Below are 20,017 nucleotides of genomic sequence, written 5' to 3' on the forward strand. Positions count from 1 at the left end.
TGGCTCCTTTACCCAAGCCCCCAGGCTCAGGGCCTGGATATGGCTCCCCATTCCAGAGTCACAGCAGGACCACAATTACGGCAGTGCCAAGCAAAGCTGCTTTTCCCTGAAGCCATGCTTCCTGTCTCCAGTGCTACCTTCTCCCTTTTTTTCCTCCCTTCCTCAGTGGCGCCAACACCTGACTAGCCATCCTGATTGTGCCCAGTCTCACCCTTGATCAGGCAGGTGATCCCCTCTGCAGCTACCCTATTTTGCTGACCTGCTGCTTGGGCTCAGCACTCCTTTCAAATACTTTCCCCATGTGAACTTGCTTGTAACTCTATGTTCTCTCCTCCCTTCTACTTTATCTCTACACCCTCCCCTCCTCTATGCTGCATCTCTACGTTCCCTTGTGGTTGTATCTCTCCATCCCCTTTGTGCTCCTCAGAAGCCTCCAAAACACTACATGGTAAGGTTCCTCCTTGTACAACTGTCTAGACCCTTGCCTAGCATGACATGACACATCTTGCTATGCAAGACACTCTTTCATAACATCTTCTCTGACCTCCCCCTGCCACTACAAGTAACTGGTCCCCTTCTGAGTAGCCACACTTGGAATAGGCCATGCTTTGTGTTATGGTTTGGGTATGAAGGCTTGGTCTGGAAACATTATTCAGAGGTAACTGGATCATGAGGGCTCTAATTTTATTAGTTGGTTAATCCTGAATAGGAGGTGGGATCTAGTTAGTAGAAGTGGGTCACTGGGGACATGACTTTGAAGGGTGTATCTCATCCCTGATCCCTCTTTGCTCTCTCTCTGCTTCCTGGCTGCCACAAGGTGAGCAGCTTTTCTCTGCCATGCCTTTCCAACATGATGAAAAGCAATGGAGCCAGGTGACCATGGACTGAAAGCCCTGACACTGTGAACCCAAATAAATCTTCCCTACTTTAAACTGTGTCTGTCCTGGGGGAGTGTGTACAGAGCTACTGGGGGTAGCTCTGTCAGTAGATGTATTTTATAGGCCCAGCACTGTTGAAGCACTTGGCAAAGGCTGATGGAATGAAACCATGAAAGTTGAAAAAGTTAGACACAAACCTTCTGGAGCAATATGCTTGAGGTTGGAAGATTAGACAGAAGGGGAGATCCCCCAAATCACATAGGCTATGTGTAATTAGAAAACTTTTGCTTCAAATATTAACTTTTCCTTTTGGGGGCATTTGCCTTTCCTTTGCATATTTTTGTCTTTAAAATCATGGACAACTTTCTCCATTGTCTCATTAAGCTAAGGATTGCTACTTGGAACAGTGAGATCTTTCGCACAGACTTCACCCTCGAGACTATTGCTTTGTCCTGGCTGGATCAGACAGGGGACAAACCCTCAGGGTGCAACAGTCATCTAACCACTGTTAACAGCATGCTTAGAGGGTGGGAAGTCTAAAAAAAATGAAAGATCAAAGGGAGGAGAGGGGTCAAAGGGGTGGGGAAAAGATGCCATGACAGAATAAATCAGACAGACTCTTCTGGCTTCCTCTGGCCATATCATAGGCAGTGCAGCCCTGGGAAAGCTTTCTAATGAAGCTGGTGGACAGCAGCAGTTACAAAGCTTGGGAAAGTCCTTGTGTGCAGATGTGGGCCTTGGAGATAAGCTCTGCCCTTGTCCCAGCATCAGAACCCTCTAGTCATGCCATGGAGCTCTGCCTCAGGCTAGGCTGGTTCTTCATCCCCAAGCCCTACTTTTAGACCCTTCTTTTCTTGTCTCTGTTTTCTTCCGTTTTAGGCCACAATGTCTAACAGGTGAGGATTTCTACCTTATTTTAGTAGTCTGTGCTTACTGTCTTGATTTTTCACAGGCCAAATCTGAGAAACAAGGTGAAGAAAGTAGTGAGAACAATCATGAAACCCTTGTATGGGTTTATTTAAAAGATGTAGGTAAAGCTGGGGAGTAAACTGAATTTTCACAAAGCAATTTCACTATAAACATATGAGGAACTAGTCACAGTGAAGGACAGCTGAGTCATTGTTCTTATAAAGCAAACAATGCTTTGGATGGTCACCCTTTCCAGACAGACCATTCTACTGTGTATCTCAGTGGTGTGCTAGTATACCAGCTACTTGGAGCTGATGTGAATCCTGTTCTGAATTCCCTGGTGCAAATAGGCCCACCAGAGCCAGTTTCAATCTCTAATAGGGTATTGGCTGGCCAAATGGTGTAACCATGAGTTCTTACTAGCTGGACTGGGTTGGCTTTGTGGGCCACTGAAATAATCTCTTCTGAAAGCAACAAACCTTCCCTGTAGTGTGCAGGGGTGGGAGCGGGGGTGGGGAGTACAGGCTGTGGGTGAGGGGAGGACGATGATTCCTAAATCCATACTTACAGCTGCCGGGCTTATGAACTGGCACAGCATCCCACTCTGGTGGAGGAGAGTCCTTTTCACCCTCTGAGCTACTGGTGTTGCCTAGTTCTTGACTATTTGGGAGGAATTTCGCTAGGACAGGCCTATTATCCATGAGCTTACTTGTACCTGCACAGAAATCAGATAAAAAGTTATTAATGGAGAATAATTCCTCTTTGAGGTCTGTTTCAATGCAGCTTCCAGTGAGGATGAGAACACAGATTTGCTTTATAACATGACTAGTAACTACTGACAGATCACTGACAACTCACAACAATTATGAAAAAGTGAGTCAGGAAAATATCTCTGTGAACAAATGACAATACCTTTTGTTTTCTGGGAATTTCGTGATTTGGATCCACTTGTCAATGCAGTTGGAAGAGGAATCTTGGTTGGGAGATTTCTACGTTGTTTACTTTCCATTGGGGGAGAATATGGTAGTTCTAAAGAACTGAAAGACAATCAGGGATGGAAAACACAAATTTGTCCCATTGTTTTGGAGCAGAGGATAGGAGCCATTAAATCTGTGATTATCCTATAATATAATTACATGCCTTATTAACATGGCTTCTTGAAGTGTCTGCTACCCAGTTTTAACCTAGTTTATTCTACTATTGCTCAGGCAATGTAGCCTTTGGTATTCTGAGTGCTGACAGTGAGCTGAGGTGCATTATTTGCTTCAGAGAATGTGTGCAAACCTTGAGCATGAACTTGCCTTTTGGGGCAGGAAGCACAGTCATGCCGCCCTGGGTGTATCTCTCCTTACCCTGGACCACTGGTGGGACTGTTGAATGTAGAGATTTTGAAGGTTTCAGACTTACATCACAGGTTCTGCTATTCAAAAACCCCCAAAACATTTTCCCATAGAAACTTTGGCTGTTTCTGGTCACTGCAGAAACTCCAAGCCCAGTGCAGAGTGGCAGGACTGAGACATGTGCAAGTCCAGGTAAGGGAGTGAAATGGATCTTCTTCCTATTCTTGGACTTAGGGTTAATCCTAGATAACCATTTCAAGTACTATTTTCATTGATTTATAGTGTACCTGCTTTCTGAGAGATTCTATATAGGTACATGTTAGATAATAAACATGTTAAATAGAACAATTAATTGACTGAATTTCCTGTCAGTTAAGACAAAATGGGAGACCTGATGGGCTATTTTAAGTTTTCACAGTCTGATAAGAAGACATTAAATCTTGCAAGAGATAAGCAGTTGTAGAGAAGATATCTCAGAGAAATGAACTGCATAGCAGGGCAAGTAACGCAGCAACATACAAGCAACAAAAAAGTTCTTTACAAAGCTACTTCTGAGATGCCCGCCAAGATCACAGCTTGGACTTGGGAAGGCTCAGCACAGCTGAAGGAACCCAGAGGCCTCTGTAGGAGAATCCTTCCAAGGAATTATCAGTGATTGTCACTGAGCTCCTGGCAATGGCTAGAAAGCTGTTGGTACAAGGCTTGCTTTTCACTACAGATCTATAAAGTTTGTGCAGATAGGTTTTTAAAGACCTGTCTCTGACGTTTTCTACCTCTGTGTGTGTTTCCTGCCCCCAACTCTCAGATGTGTGAGACAAGCACATCCCAGCCCCACCCTTTCGTTCTTTATGCACCACACCATCACCCTTCCCTTCCATCTCATTCTGAGAGTGCTGCCAATTTCCACTCAGTGCAGGGTCAGAGACAAGTCACTGTACTACTTCTCATACTACTTCACATGAGATCTCAGTCTGGCATGTTCAAACCTCCCAGACCCAAGGGCACTGAAACAGCTTCCACTCCCCAACAAAGATTAAAGATCATCAAATGTGATCTCATAAAGGAATAAACACATTTTTTTAAAAAAAGGCTATTTACAAACACTTAATAAAGTGGTGGGTCAAAGGACATTTACTTCTCATCCTTTTATTTCTCTGCATTTCACAAATTTTCCATAATAGGTATCAGTTCTGGAATTAGTAAAAGAGCTAATTCAAAACCCAGAGGGCCTCTGGTAGCCCAAATAAGTAGAATTTTAGGTAGGATAACAAACTGAAATGAATAAATCCACAATTTATGGGTGAGATCATGAATGCTACAGAAATATAAAATTTTCTGTCCCTTTTCCACTTCTGACTGACAGGGTTATTAAAAAACCCTGCCTTCTAAAAATAGTCAGAAGGCTCCCAGGACACAGACATCCAGCCCTGATGGAGGCCATGTGGTTGTGGGTTATTTTTAGGTTAAGTTGTCTAAGTGTGAAGGGTGTCTATTTATACAAAGCTTAACTCTGCCACTGTAAAATTAATTGGCTTTTAAGAAAAAAGGTGCCAGACTATTTTATTTTTGCTGATTCATATGTTCTTAAGTTAAGCCAGATGGTATCCAGCAGAAAATCCTTTTTAAGGCTTCTGAATAAAATGGTCAGGAGCCATCTTACTTGAGGTTCTACAGAGTAGGACTAACTCTGCATTAGGCCAGCTCTGTACAATCCAGAAATAGAGTACAGGTTAGTGGTGCTTTTCTAAAGTTAAGTATTATTCCTAGAATCAGAGTAGGAACAGACCTTCTACAAACCTAACACCTAAACTACCAGTGACAAGCTATGTCTATCTTCTTTTTAATTTATACCCAATTCTTTTGACTTGTTGGCTCACTTTTCCACAGCCATCAGCTTCCCCTTTTTATAATGAACCACTTTTTATAATGAACTAGGAAGGACACTATCTACATTAATGCTGTCATTAAAATTAGTCTATTAGGTAAACCTTGAGCCAAGTTTTAATGAAAGTATGATGGAACCTTAGTTAATGAGATGGTATTTCAATGCATTTGTTCATGGCAGAACGTCATACTGGAGACACCGTCCCTGAGAACTTTTTAGGTAAGAATAAACTCCCGAAGTTTTATGGAACAGAACTCTAGATCCCAAATGCAGTTCTAAGTTAGTGACTATACAGAGCACTTTTTGGGAAAAGTTATTCTCACACCTATGGCTGGACCACCAAGGTCATCTTTGTGCACAGTGAAATGGCTGTCTGCCTGGGAATGAATCATAAGCGTAAATTTTCACTACAGATTGTTGATCCTGCCTTCTACAAGTCTGACATCAGAAACATGTGGCTATCCCTAATCAACAACAGTAAACTTTAGATATTAAGAAAAACCCAAGAGGAATATAAAGCAGTGAGTGCCTGGTTTTTGCTACCAAAACCCCTTAAAAAGCAACCAACCAAAACTAATACCTGGCTTTCACCAGAGACTTCTTTTATATTCCTTATTTCTCTGCACTCATCTATTTTTCTCACCTGGGTTTCACATCTGTTGGAATTTCTTTCTTAACATTTAAAAGTTTTTTGCTTTTTTGCTTCACTTGAGACATTTCATTTTCATGTTTTTCAGGCATGGCTTGTTTTCCCTTTTGCTTTTCTGTATCCTGTAAAAAATGCACATGTAGTTGTTGAGAAGAATTAATAAAAATGACTAAAACTAATCCCATCTGAAGATTCAGACACAAAACTTATGATGTAACATATATACACCACCTATCCATAAAAACAACAAACTTCTTTCTTAAGATCTATTGTGGTTCTGTCAAATTTCCAACCATCATTAACTTTTTATAATTATGTTCTTGTGAGTCTGAATTACAAAGGTCACTTAAACTTCTACTTATATCCTAAGGGGGGGATGGTGGTAGTGGCAGCAACAACTGGTGATGTCTTATTTTTAGGTACTAGGGAGTAAAACCTTGTCTTTATTTATAAGCCCAGCAAAGAGTGAAGTTAAACACTTCCAGCAAAGGGCCTAATCCTGAGCCCACTGCAACTGGCAACAGTGTTGTGGCCATTGTAAGTTTAACTACCTCTTCCCACCAACAGGAGGGGCTTAGGTATTGATTTACTTACTCAAAACATTTTTCTGACTATCCATGTGGTGCCACACAGTGGGTTACCAGCAAGGCCCAGTTTCTTCCCCTAAGGGCAGTGAAGTCTAGCAGGAGGGAGACACACATGGCAGTTGACGGCCTGTGGTGTAGAAATGTTCACTGGGCATAATGGAGCAGAGGGGTCATCTTGCCTGAGAAGACCATCCAAGCTGCATATTAAAGCCAGGCTACTCAAGTCACCCCCCAACTGCTACTCCCAGTCCATGGCCATCAGTACAGAACCTGCACTATGTTTGTGTGTTTATGGTATTTTTAAATTTTCTGGGAGTCATGGGGTTTGGGCTCAGGGCCTTCCGCATGCTAGGCAGGCACTCTACTACTTGAGCAGTACAAACAGCCCTTTTTTGCAATAGTTATTTTTCAGGTAGGGTCTCAAGTTTTTTCCTGGGGGCTGGCCTCACACCATGAGCCTCTTACTTACAGCCTCCCTCTCTAGTAGCTCAGATTACAGCTGTAACACACCACACCCGGCCTAGTAAGATGGGGGCTCATTAATTTTTTTTTGTGGCCTGGGCTGCTCTTGAACATCATCCTCCCAGTCCCTGCCTCCTGAGCAGATGAGATTACAGACATGAGCCACTGTGCCCAGCTGAGTTTAGAATAATATGACCATGTGGCATCCATGCATGTGCTCAGGAAACCTGTCTCCTGAGCAGGGTGTCTGTTTGCTTAGGGACTGCTGAACCCACCTGGGAAGTTGTATGTGGAGGGCTGTATACTAAAAACAACCTGGTTCTTTCCCACAGCCACTTGACAGTAGGGGAGGGTCATGGGTGTGAGAGCCAAGCACATAGGGTTAGCACCTATCCACCACCTGTCCAGCCTCACTGTGTGTGGTTAGTAAGACAACCTGGATTTAATAGGCCACACCATGTCAGTCTATTTATCTGTCGAGAATAAATAACCAGAGGTGGGGCTAACATCTTCTCTTTCTGCCATATACCTTTTTTTCTTGGTGGGGGGTGGGAATTTGAACTCAGGGCTTTGTGATTACTAGGCAGGCGATCTACCACTTAAGCCACACCCCCAGCCCTTCTATGACTTAGTGATTTTTTTGGAGGAGGAGAGGGTCTTGCATTTTTGCCTGGGACTGGTCTAGATCACTATCCTTCTACCTATGCTCCTACATAGCTGGAACTGCAGGTGTGCCACCATGCCTAGTCTGTTGCGTCACCATATGCAACTTGTTGGTTGAGATGGGGTCTAACTTTTTTGCCTGAGCTGGTGTTGAACTTCGATCCTCCCAATCTCTGCCTCCTGAGTAGCTGGGGATTACAGGAGTGAGCCACCATGCCTGGCCCCCATACACCTTTTGAGACTATTTTGAGTTATTCAAGAAGTATTTCATGAACTTGTAACTGATCAGGTAAGGTACAGACTGCAAGCTCTGTGAAGACAAAGATGTGGCCTTCTGTTTTGCTGCCCAAGCACCTGGCAACAGGTCTAGCACTTAGATGCTTGATACACATTTATTCATGGAGTGGATAGAAAAGGGCTGAGGAGACATACGAGAGAGAAAATGACCTGTCAAATATTATCTAGTTGGGAAGAAAACACACAACCTGCACACTGAGGTCAGTGTCAAAGAAATAAAAGCACAGGACTTTAGCATGAGAGTGCTAAGCAGAAGGAATAGAACTCATCCAAGGAAGGGGAGCAGGCATGGGGTTCTCTGGAAAGCGAGTTATGAGCTTCATCTGAGAGGAAGCAGATGGCATGGACAACAAGATGGGAGACCAGAAGGCAAGGACATAAATAATAGAGGGTTGGAACAATGCTGGTGGTGCTGAAAATGCAGCCAGAGAGGGGATACTAAAGGGTGATCATGAAAGAGGCTGAAAACACAGGCAAGGACATGTGGAGAAGCCTATATTGGAAATGGTTCCCACATGGTATTCATACAGGGGAAACTGCTGAGACTCCACTCAAGTTTAGTAGTGCACATCCTGATTCTCTCAAGTCATTTGTTGAAGTGGGTAAAAATACAGAACCAGGTGGGTGCCAGTGGCTCACACTTGTAATCTTAGCTATGTGGGAGGCTGAGATTGGGAGGACTGTGGTTCCAGGCCAGTCTGAGCAAAAAAAGTTTGTGAGATCCCACTTCAAATGGAAAAATGCTAGGCATGGTGGGGTGTGCCTGTCATCCCAGCAACAATGGTGATTAGCTTAAACTAGGAGTACAGTGGTCCCGGCTGGCCTGAGCCAAAAGTGAGGCCCTATCTCCAAAATAACCAGAGCAAAAGGGCTGGAGGTATAGTTTAACTGGTAGAGCGCCTGCCTAGCAAGCTTGAAGCCCTGAGTTTAAACCAACTATAAGGGATGCAGGGGGGAAGGCAGCAGACATGAACAGTAAGTTACACAAACACTTTATGTAAAAAATTAGTTCACCCAGCTGATCCTACTGGTATGCTTCAGAAGCAATTCCTTAGGCCTTGAGACTAAAACTGAAAGAATTTGGTCCACAACATTAAAGGCTTCAAAAGTGAAATGCATTTTTCTAAAAATAAAAATGCTAGCAGAGAATCATACCATTGCTTTTCTGCAGACCAGTCATAACTCAAACTGTTGGAGACACCCACAACTATAACTTCACCCTCTTTTTCTTTTATTTCTTTTCGTGGGACTAGGATTTGAACTCAGGGCTTCATGCATACAAAACAGGCACTCTACTGCTCAAGTCATACTTCTAGTCCATTTTACTCTGGTTATTTTGGAGATGGGATCTTACAAACTATTTGCCCAGGCTGGGCTTGGACCATAATCCTCCCAATCTCAGTCTCCCAAGTAGCTAGGATTACAGGCATGAGCCACCAGCGCCCTGCTCTTACCCTCTGTTCTAATGCCTGTATGTGCATTATTATTTCTGATGATAATTAACCAGCCTTGAGCTGAGGACTCAGAGGGCTAAGACAGCGCTCTCCATGTGCTGACATGTCCTGGGCTAGGCTCCCAGTTCCGGGTGACCACGAAAGCCTGGGGTTTCTCTGTGGGCCATATTCCCCCTGAGAGAGTCACTGCTCCACCTGCTACCAAAGCCCTGCTTCCAGCACAATGTAATTAAAAGGGTACAATTCCTTCTTATTCTCCTTTGATATTTAAAACTGCATACAGATTTCATGAGGTAAAATAATTACTACTCCAGATGCTCCCTAACTTTTAAGCAAGGTTTCCAATTTCTACTATTTTACTTTACTAACATGTTTCCAAATGCTCTTCCCTGAAGGAAATTAAGTCACCTGTTCCCCAGAGCTGGAAGTGGTTCTGCAGGGCATGACTCTTTAGTATTCCTGAGCACACTGAGAATGAATCCTAGCCCTGTCCCCTCATACCTCCTTTAGGAGTGGCTCTGTGTCAGGATTGGAGGTCTCTGTGGTGGTGGAGGAGCTGTCATCATCGGCCAGGGAGTCCTTCAGCTCATCCTCCTGGGGCTTTCCCTTTCCCCTCTTCTCCTTCTCCTCTTGCTTCTTCAGTGGCTTAACCTTGCGTTGAAGAGGTTTTCCTTTCCCTGGGGATGAAAATCAAAGCAAAATAATTTTTGATCTTCAAATACCATAGAAAGCAAAGCCATTACAATTTTGTTTTTGGAAGAAGCTGGACTCCTCTCATTAATAATGATTTCTTTCTTTCTCTACTTCCTTTTTTATTTAAAGCTATCCATATTAGGTTTGACTTTGTGAGTAAATTGTTTTTAAAAATCAGCTTTATTCAGATATAGTTTATGCACCATGGAATACATTCAATGAGTTTGGATAAATTCAGTAGCTGTAGCAAATCTGTGCATCTGTCTGATAATACTCCCCAGCGGGTGATAGTACTTTGAAAAGTCACAGAAGTGAAAACTGGAGAGACTTGAGATGGAACCCTAGTGGTAACACACAGGATGAGCTGTCATGTGTGTCACCTGGAGGGTGCCAAGAACCCTGGCAGCACAGCCATGATGGTTGGTCCCAATCCTGGTTTTCCTGATAGCTACATGATCGTGGCATCTCATCTGCATGATGATGGAGAGACAAGCCTTCATAAGGCTGAAATGAGGAATTACAAAAAGCCTTTAGGACAGCAGCTGACATAGGAATACTATGTAATGTTATACTGGCTATGGACAGGGAGTAAAACAGAAAAGCTTAGTATTTTAAAAGATCTGCATACTCCAAGACAAATGAGAATCAACCTACAACTTATCTCCAGGCTGTGGTCTGTGTGCTGATAATAATATAACATTGAACAGCAAGGAATTCAAACTGTACCACATGACCAAATCAGTGCCCCATGCAATGAATTTCATACCTGCATTGACAGTTTTATCATGTTTAGGCTCACTTAGTGTGAGGAAGATCTGTATGAACAATCCACATTGACAACAACCTGAAACCTCCATAATAAACAAGGGCTAGAAATGAAATTTTTTAAAAAACTAAAATTGAAAGTTGAAGCTAATCATAGACAAATAAAGGAAAAAATACATAAATCAATAATTAAATTGAAAACTTGGGTAAAATGAAGGTCATTTCATAAAAGTAGTTTATACTTTTTGCCTCCAAAACTGTATCTTTAGTTAACTTCTTGATATACTGCCCTTGGACTTCTGTCCCCAAGTGCCTTAACGAATGTGTTGATTAACAACAACCCCTTCACTGTCAAGCCAATGACCTCTCCTCATTCCAAACATCTATTCTACCATACACTGTATCTCTTCCTCCCCAGACATTATCACTTCTAGAACTTCTGACATTTTTGCTGGCTTCATCTTTGCTGGTATTCCATAGCAGTTTGCTCCGTGCCCCTTCTATTCTTCCTGGGGGTTCAGTTTAATTAACAGAATAGAAGCAATGCAAGTCTAAAATGTCTGAAGGTACTGAGTTAAATATACTAAGAATATCTTTTCAGTTCTCAGTCTATAATAATGGTTATTAGCCAAACATATTCTAGGACAACCTAGGGAGCATTAAAAAATTATTACAGCCTGGGCTCCACCCTGAGAGATTCTGATTAAACTGTTTTGCAGGGGACCCTAGGATTATGCTGTACATATAGGCAAAGAATCACTGGTCTATGGTCTCAACATCAACCCAATCTCCCAGCCCAGTGGCTACTTCAGTGGCAGATTCAATTTCTTCTGCTGCTTCAATTCCCAAGCTGAAATAAATGTTGGTGGGAGGGGTGAGAGCACGTTTTTAAGATAAGGGACTGAGGACCCAACTGATGAGACTGCCAAGGGATCCACATCTCCCTGCAGGCAGTTGCTGTCCCTACAAAGCCTGTGCACAGGGAAGGGCCCTTTGCCTCCCTTTTACCACTTGGTGGTGAGACTATAAGCTGATTCTCAGGACAAACTTGTTCCCAAGAATCTCCTCTCTTCCTTGGGGGCTGTTTCTAGTAGAAAGATGGGACTTTAGGGAAAGAATAGACCCTCTCAAATGTCATTAAGTCAGTGGTTCACAAAGTGTCCAAACCTTGCAATAGACCTGCCCCTCATGCTCTGGAAACTCTTGAGAATGGGCCCAGCAAATCTGTTCTAACAAGCCCTCCACTGTCTGTAATGTGAGTTCAAAGGATTTGTCAGAGGGCTCTGCTGGGTACTGCAAGCACATGATCTGCTGGTAATTAATAAATTATAATTTATTTATGGTATTATAAATAAAACATAGTGTCTCATTTAGTACTTCTCATGACTGCTGTATGTGCATGTCCTCTGGAAATCTTAGGAAGAGAATGTTTACAGTAGAATTTTCAGAATTCTGGTTCACCTGGAAGAAATAATCTAAATAATATAATTTCACAATCAGTTAAATGGATTCTACTCTAAAATCTCTAATTCTTTTCTTACCTTAACCCCATTGCCTCTTTGTCAGTTCAGGATTTCACCTGTTGCCTGGCCTACAGCAATAGCCTAGTCTTCTGGTTAGGAATCTCCTCCTGTTCTACTCTCTCTTTCACACTATTAACAGCATGGATTTTCCATTGAAATATTTTTAGAGCCTTAAAACTTATTCTGTCCCTTGTTTTCTGGAGGATAAAGTTCGAATTCCCTTGCCATATGGCCCCATCTATCTTTTCTGCTTGCTCCAGACCTGTTCCTAATGCTTCCTCACACTCTGGCCTTGACCCATCATGGAGCAGTTTCCTGAGCCCAGACTACAGCTTATGCTACTGTGCTGCTGCCAGCACACAAGACAGCGGAGGCACGGGGGATGTGAATCAAGAATTCAGGGGGATCCCTTTTCTCTAACAGCCTAGTCTACTCTTGCTTTTGGTGAAAATTTAAAATGTTTTAAAAATTAAAAAGATTTAGTCTACTTTTAATTGACAAATACCTATATATATATTATAGATTTAGACGGTTCAATGTGACATTTTGGTATGTGTTACATTGTAGCAATCATAACGTATGAGGTGAAAGAGAAGTAGAATGGTTGAGTACCAGAGGCTGCAGGTGGGAGGGAAAATTGGGAGATGTTGTTCAAAGGGTACAAAGTTTCAGTCAGACAGGAGAAATAAGTCTGAGGTCTATTGTATGGCATGGTGACTACAGTTGATGTATTATGTTTCAAAATTGCTAATTAGCTTGACTTAATCATTCTATAATTCTATAATGTAAATATATATCAAAACATAGCACTGTATCCCATAAATATATATAACTATTGGTCAATTAAAAACATAATTCACAAATAAAAAAATTCAAATTCAGAAGGAGATTGCCCTCTCAAAGATGAAATAATTAACTCAATTCTCAGTGGAAGAGACTAGGACTTACTTGGCATATAATTAATAATATAAACTAATCTTCCAAATACAGATGGCACAAGTTGAAAGGAGAAGCTGCTTAGACATACAAAGTGTGTTTGCTGTGAAATGACAGAGGAAGAACTATACCCAATGTGGACTTGGTAAAGGGAAGGGAACTTCATGGGGCAGCCAGCTTTGTCAGGCTCACTGCTGTCTTGGTGATGGTCCCTGATGCCATCACCAAGCAGACTCCTTACTGGGGATGCTGTTTTATGTACTGTGGCCACCTAATCCCTAGACCTGAGCTGTTCTACAGCATTCCCCTGACATCTCCCCTTTCCAGGCTCCCAGCATTTACCCCTTGGCTCTAATCCTCCTATAGCCGAAGCACCTTAAAGGCACAGATCAGCCCTCATTGATCTCTCTACCCTTGGCAAGTGCTCAGGAGAGCCTACTAGGCTGTGCAAGTCAGTTCTGTGTCTTCTAAACAGTGAAACACACCAGTGTGACCTATTCTGACTTGCTACTTCAAGTCCAAATGCTTATCCCATCTCAATCCTTTCTAAGTAACTTAGCCCATTAATAAGCAGATCACAACAGCTTTGAACAGAAAGCTTTCTTTTCTAGAATTAGTGGTCAGGGTAAATGAGTGTGGTTTTTCTGAGATTATTAGCAATCTATGACTTTGCAGTCCAAATTTCTACCAATGACTTTCTAATCCTATTTCAGTCTCTAGGCTTACTGGAGCTTAAGGTTTCTCTACCTGGGAAACAAAAATTCTGTTTAAAAAAAAACTTTGGAGACCTACATTTTTGGGAAGATGGGGTCAATGTGCCTTTTCCTATTCTTTTTGCTAAGCTAAGCATAACTAAAAACCATGGACAGTGTATACAAAATAAACATGATATGGTTATGAAAGGTGGAAAGAAAATGACATACTAGGGAAGGGCTTTGGAACCTGAGGAAAGGCATGGTAACAAGTTCCATCTTTTCTTTTGCACATATCTACCCATAAACAATAATGGACACTGACATAAAGCCCTAATAAAAGCCAACTCTCTTTAGCTAATGGGGCAGAGAAAGGTCAATCCAGCAAGACAAAAATCACTCTGTTCTAGCTGAATACCACAATAAAAACTGTGGTCCCATCTCCAAGATGCCAGCCAAGGCTGAGCAGGAAGAGTAGCCTTCCATCCTTGCAAGGCACCCCAACATGCCCTCGTGTTGGTATCACTGAGGGCAAAGTAGGGTCTTTCATCCCAATTGGTAATGAGCCCAACTCCACCAGCTACATCCAAGTACCTGTTACTGCTCAGACCACTTTCTCTGAAACCTTAAACTAGCATACCTCAGTTTTGGAGATTGGCCTCCTGTCATTCCACATTTCCACCACCCTTGCAAATGGACTTGCTGGATTTCCCATTCCTTGATGTGTTCTTATTCTTCCTGTTTGTGAAGTTCCTTCTGGCCAAAGGACTTCCCCTATCCTATCAAATGGTCTGGCAAGTTCCTTTTTTGCAGTGGGAAGGAAAACAAAGAGAGTGGCTGCTCATGTGAAGCTTATAAGCACTGTCTCTTCGTTGGCTCATGAGTCACTAACAATTTGGTGCCTGTGATCCATCATTAAATACCTGTTAGTATGTTGACCCCGAGACCACTGTGAAAACTAAAAAAAAAAAAAAAAACTCCCAAATTTTAAGCTTAATTCCTAAATGAATGATCCTGAAAACAAGTGGCCTATCATGGGAGAGGACTATTTTATTTTATTTATTCATTTTAGCAGTACTGAGGTTTGAATTTAGGGCCTTGTGCTTGCTAGGTAAATGCTTTTAGCTATTTTCAGGTAGGGTTTCATGCTTTTGCCAGGAGCTAGCCTTGGACCACAATCATCTTCCACTAAGCTGGTGTTACACCTGCTTGCTTGCTTACTTATTTATTTGCAATACTGGGGATTGAAATTAAGTTCTTGGGCTCACTAGGCAAGTGCAACCACTTGAGCACTTGAGTTACAGCCTCACTCCTGGATTTTTTTTTTTTTTTAAGATAGGATCTTGCTAACTTTTTTTGCCTAGGCTGCCCCTGAACTGCAATCCTCCCATTTCTGCCTTCTGTATAGCTGGGATTATAGATGTGTGCCATGACTGGCCCTGAGAGGCCTATTTTAGACACAGACAATGAGGTACTTGACTACACAACTCTTTATGATAAGAAAGGAATATATGTTTATTTTATTCATGCCCTGAGCAGGAAAAAACATACTATGTAACTTGATCTGACAGGAAAAAAAAGAATGCTCATCTAAATATTACTATAAAATTATCCTAAAATACATGTTTTATTTATGATAGGTTAATCATAAAAGGATTTCTGCAGATGAACTCAGTAACATTCAAGACATTTCACTATTTTGTAAAGACAAATGCATGTAATTTGAAAAGGATTTGAGACAGCTAGTCTTCATATCACTGGGACTAAGAAATTCTCTGGGACAAAACTAGACTCTGGGATGTCAGCGTTTTCAGACTCTTAGGGGTGCCCAACTCCCTGTTGCCTGTGTAAGCAGGAGGCAAAAATTGCTTGGTAAATCAGTGAGGGAGGTACTTAAACAGGCTGGGGTAAAATTGAAATCCAGCTATAGGCCATAGCCTGGGTTTTTTCTCATTTTGATTTTGGAGTTACAAAATCAGTCTACCTATTTACATGGGGAACACAGACTTCCAAGATGGCTCCCAGTGATCCCATCTCCTGGTATTTGTGCCCTTGTGGAATTATTCCCTCTCCTGAAGTGTGGGCTGTACCATACTTCTAATGAGGGATGACACTCCCAATATTAAGTTATAGAAAACTGATTTCCATCTTTATAGATATTGTCCTCTCTTGTCCTCTTGCTTGCTCACTCTGGTGAGGCCAACTGCTATGTCATGAGCTACTCTGTGGAAAGGAACCATCGCAGGTTTCTGGTCATGGCTAGCAAGGAACTGGAGCCTCAGTCCTATTATGTCTTGGGTCTGTGAAGAACTGAATTCTGCCATCAACCACCTGTGTGAGCTTGGAAGCATCTTCAAATGAATCTTAAGATGACTTCAGACCCAGCCAACACTTTGTGACTGCAGTATGGCAAGAGCCATAGGACTCAGCTAATCTGCATCCAGATTCCCGATTTATAGGAATTATGAGACCATAAATATGTGGATATTAAGTCATTAAGGAACTTTTTCTCTAAAGGGCTAGACAATAAAATTCTTGGCTTTGGGGGCATAAGGTCTCTGCTGCAACTACTCCACTTTGCCATTGTAGATGAAAGCAGCCAACATGCAAACATAGACAATATGCAAATGACTGTGGCTGTGTTCCAATAAAACTTTATTTACATGAACACAGGATGATTTGGCTTGCTGGCTACAGTTTGCCAACCCCTGCTCTAAAGTAATGATTGTCTGGAAATTTCCCTACACTTTTTTTTTTGCGATTGGGTCTTACTATGTATCTTAGGATGGGCTCTAATCTACCATCTTCCTGCCTTCACTTTTCAAGTGCTGGGATTACTGGTGTGTACCACTATGACCGGTTAGAAAACCTATTTTTGAGGAGTCAAAAGACAGATGATTTCCATTTTTCCTTTGTGTTCAAAATGATTTTAACAATGAAAAAACAGCTCAACTTACCACATTAACACAATCATCATAGGCAGTTGAAAGGAAAACTAGTGAATCTCATCCAACAAATTTCTGATCTCAAGAAGCAATCTAACAAATACATACCACCTTTTTTCTTTTTTTTTTTTTTTTTGTTGGCAGTAGATATTCTAACATTTGGACCATACTCCCAGACCTTTTTGCTTTGGTTTTTATTTTTCAGATAGGGTCTCAGTTTTGCTCAGGCCCAGCCTTGTACCATGATACTTTCTCTGCCTCCCACGTAGCTGAGATTACAGGTAGAAACCACTAGACCTTTGGTTTTTGAGATAGGGTCTTACTAACTTTTTTGTCCAGGCTGGCCTTGAACCACATCCCCATCTCTGCCTCCTACATAGCTGGGAATACAGGCACTTGTTACCATGCCTGGTTCCAACTCTATTTTTTATGACAAGTGGGTACCTCTATTTGCAATGTGATATGGAAAAGTTGACATTTGACACTGGGGATAAACTGGAACCAGAGAACACCCACTATGGTAATTTATTCCAACTGTGATCCCAACAGGTCCTTGATCATGGTGTGGCTTTGCCCTCACAAGCTCTATTTTTCTGGCAGTGGGGACAGATAATTACCTTTGCTTTTTGACAGTGGTGATGGAGGCTGCTCTGTAAACACTTCTAGGGTTGGAGAGTCATGGTGGTCGAAGTCTTTGTCCATGGCTTCTATGAGACTGGTGATGTCTGAGTCCTCTGAGCTATGCCTCGTGCTGCTGGCACGTTCTGGGTGGGGAGAGTGCGTGAGGGGTGTGGGAGACAGCCTCTCAGGCTGCGGTTCCTGGTGCTGAGGCACTGGTGGTGGTGGTGGTGGAGGCTGTGAGTGCTGCTCCAGTGGGCTGTGGCCATGGTGCTGGCTGCTGTGCTGGTTCTGCTTGGCCCCTTTGGACTTTTTGCCTGATGTATGGCCCTGGGATACTGCAGTTGCCTCTAAAACAAGGGGACTTGTTTTGCTCGCAGACTGTGAGGAGGATGTTTGTGCAGAAGTTCTGCTCGAGGTACTTGAACTGTTTTTGACTCTGACGTTTTCCACGTCAGCTAAGTTTCTATTGCTGTGGCTGCTGTGTGGATGGAATGATGGGCCACACTGTTTGTGACTTCCTGTACCCGATCGGGATGATGAGCTGCCTGCTCCACAGAATCCCCTATGATTGGCATCACAGCTGAGTGTGTTCAAGCTGAAAACAGGATCAATTGCATATTAGTAAAAGTAACCCACAGCCATCACAAATAGAAACTACTGTAACAAAAAACAGCAAGAGACACGGATATTTGCCACAACTGCCTAGGGTTTATACTATCTGAAAATTTATTAATGAAGTTAGTAATCTAAGATACTTTGACCCTCACTAATAAAATAAAATAGAGTTACTAGGCTGTGGGTGCAGGTGAAGTAAGAAGAATGCTTATCCAGAAAGCACAAGGTACCAAGTACAATCTCCAATACTGCCAAAAAGCAAAATGACACCCCCCACCTCATAAAAAAAAAACCAAAACCCCTTATATTTAGTATAAGCTCTTAGTAACTGAGTATAGTAGAGAACTGATTGCCAGCATGTGAACATACTTTCCTTCAGATGAAATACCAACAATTCTCCTGAGATCAAATGGCCTTCCTACATCAAAGGGTGGATTTGAGGCCTCAAAGGATAGTCGCCTTCTAAATGGCTCCCAAATTCCTTGAGCTTCCAAATATGCTGTCCCAATGACCAAGAGAAACAGAGCACTGTAGGTGTACAGAAGATGGAGAATGAGGACTGTTTGTTAAGGCAAAGTAACAAAACTGGCTATGAAACATAGTTTGGGGTAAAGTACAATATGATATAAAAAAACAAAGATGTCTATAACATTTTTTAATGGACAAGACAAAAATCAATGTATTATGGCTAAAAGTTTGCACACCAATTTTAATAGAATGCCATCATACATGGAGGCTTTCATGAGGGAAATAAAGATTTATATCAGAAATGATATCTAAAGGATTTTTACTGAGGAATTTGAGTTCAACAATCTGGGCCAACTCTTTGTTCTTTAAAGAATGTGTGAGGTAACTAAGCAAATTAATTTAGAGGCAAGTATATCTGATTCTTTAACATATATAAAGTATATACTAAAAAAATAAGGACATCGAGGACTTAAAAATATTTCTAATCCTTTTTATATTGCTTGGGGACACAATTATATAATAGTAACTCTACATGCCGAAATCACATCTTTACCTGGTAAATTTTGAGTGCTTTCTTCTTTAAGAAATGAACATACACTTTATTTATTTAGCAAATTTCAAAGGTAAAAAAATAGACTTTATTTATTGTGTATTCCACTCAAGAATGGTTTACTTCTAACAGTTCTTACCAGAATATAAGCTTGACAAAGTCAAAGTTCTGTCTATTTTGTTTGCTGGCATATCCTAACACCTAGGAAAGTGCCAGACACACAGTGGGCACTTGATAAACAATAAAATGAATGCAAGTACCTCATTATTCCTGAGATGATGATATACAAAGCCAGTTCCCAGCTAGGTCTGGGTAGGGCTTCTGCACAGGTTGCTAACATGTGGTATGGAAGGGATGCATTCAATACAAATACAAACTCAGAGCCACTGGTTGTTACAAACTTCAGCTCACGAATAACTCTAGAGGCTGTGAAGTCAGGAGTAAACCTAAAACAGAAGGACAGCAGTAAAGGTTAAGTTTTAAAATAAAATACTAGGCCCATAAGCCTTTGAAATACAACAAAGAATTTGAATATACTTTTATTCAACTTCCTCATTTTAAGATGAAGAAACCACTGTCCCATGAGGTTAATAACAGGAACAACTGTACTCTCTGGATAATCTGAGAACTTACCTAAAAAAGAATAATTAGCTTTTCAAACACTAATCCAGAAAGTAGTGTCTGAGCCTCATTCTCTTTCATTTTCCTTTCTCTTTTATCTAGGCTCTATTCCCAATGCCTTTGTTTAAAAAAAAAAAAAAAAGCCAAAAATCTTAGCCCTAGTATTGCTTACTGTCACAATTATTTTATTTTTTGTTAACTGCATGCACCTTGAAGGTGTCTTATTTCTCATTGTACCTTTAGGTGTCAACTATTATGCCTTGCATAGTACTGTAGTTACTTATTAAGTAAATATCCACTGAAGATCATGAAATTACTATTATTATTTTGGCGGCACTGGCATTTGAACTCAGCCTCACGCTTCTAGGTAGGCGCTCTTCCTGCTTGAAGCCACTCTTGCCAGCCCAAGATCATGCAATTATTATTTAATTAAGGGGACAAAGGTTATATTTATTATGTAAAGT

The 20,017-nt window shown here is 41.6% G+C and overlaps 1 protein-coding gene across 2 annotated transcripts in view; it reads right to left on the reverse strand.

The window, feature by feature from the left end:
• The window catches only part of Tmem131 (transmembrane protein 131), a 174,694-nt gene that overhangs the window by 6,097 nt on the left and 148,580 nt on the right, over window positions 1-20,017 (reverse strand). For both annotated transcript variants that reach the window (XM_020177767.2, XM_020177766.2), the window contains exons 29-35: window positions 19,193-19,378; window positions 18,284-18,442; window positions 17,296-17,894; window positions 9,626-9,801; window positions 5,656-5,783; window positions 2,700-2,824; window positions 2,356-2,502 (exon numbers count right to left, since the gene is read on the reverse strand). In XM_020177767.2, the coding sequence (XP_020033356.2) occupies window positions 2,356-2,502; window positions 2,700-2,824; window positions 5,656-5,783; window positions 9,626-9,801; window positions 17,296-17,894; window positions 18,284-18,442; window positions 19,193-19,378 (1,520 nt within the window). The remainder of the gene's footprint in view (window positions 1-2,355; window positions 2,503-2,699; window positions 2,825-5,655; window positions 5,784-9,625; window positions 9,802-17,295; window positions 17,895-18,283; window positions 18,443-19,192; window positions 19,379-20,017) is intronic.

This window comes from Castor canadensis, chromosome 12, assembly GCF_047511655.1.
Source record: "Castor canadensis chromosome 12, mCasCan1.hap1v2, whole genome shotgun sequence".
Classification (NCBI taxonomy): domain Eukaryota; kingdom Metazoa; phylum Chordata; class Mammalia; order Rodentia; family Castoridae; genus Castor; species Castor canadensis.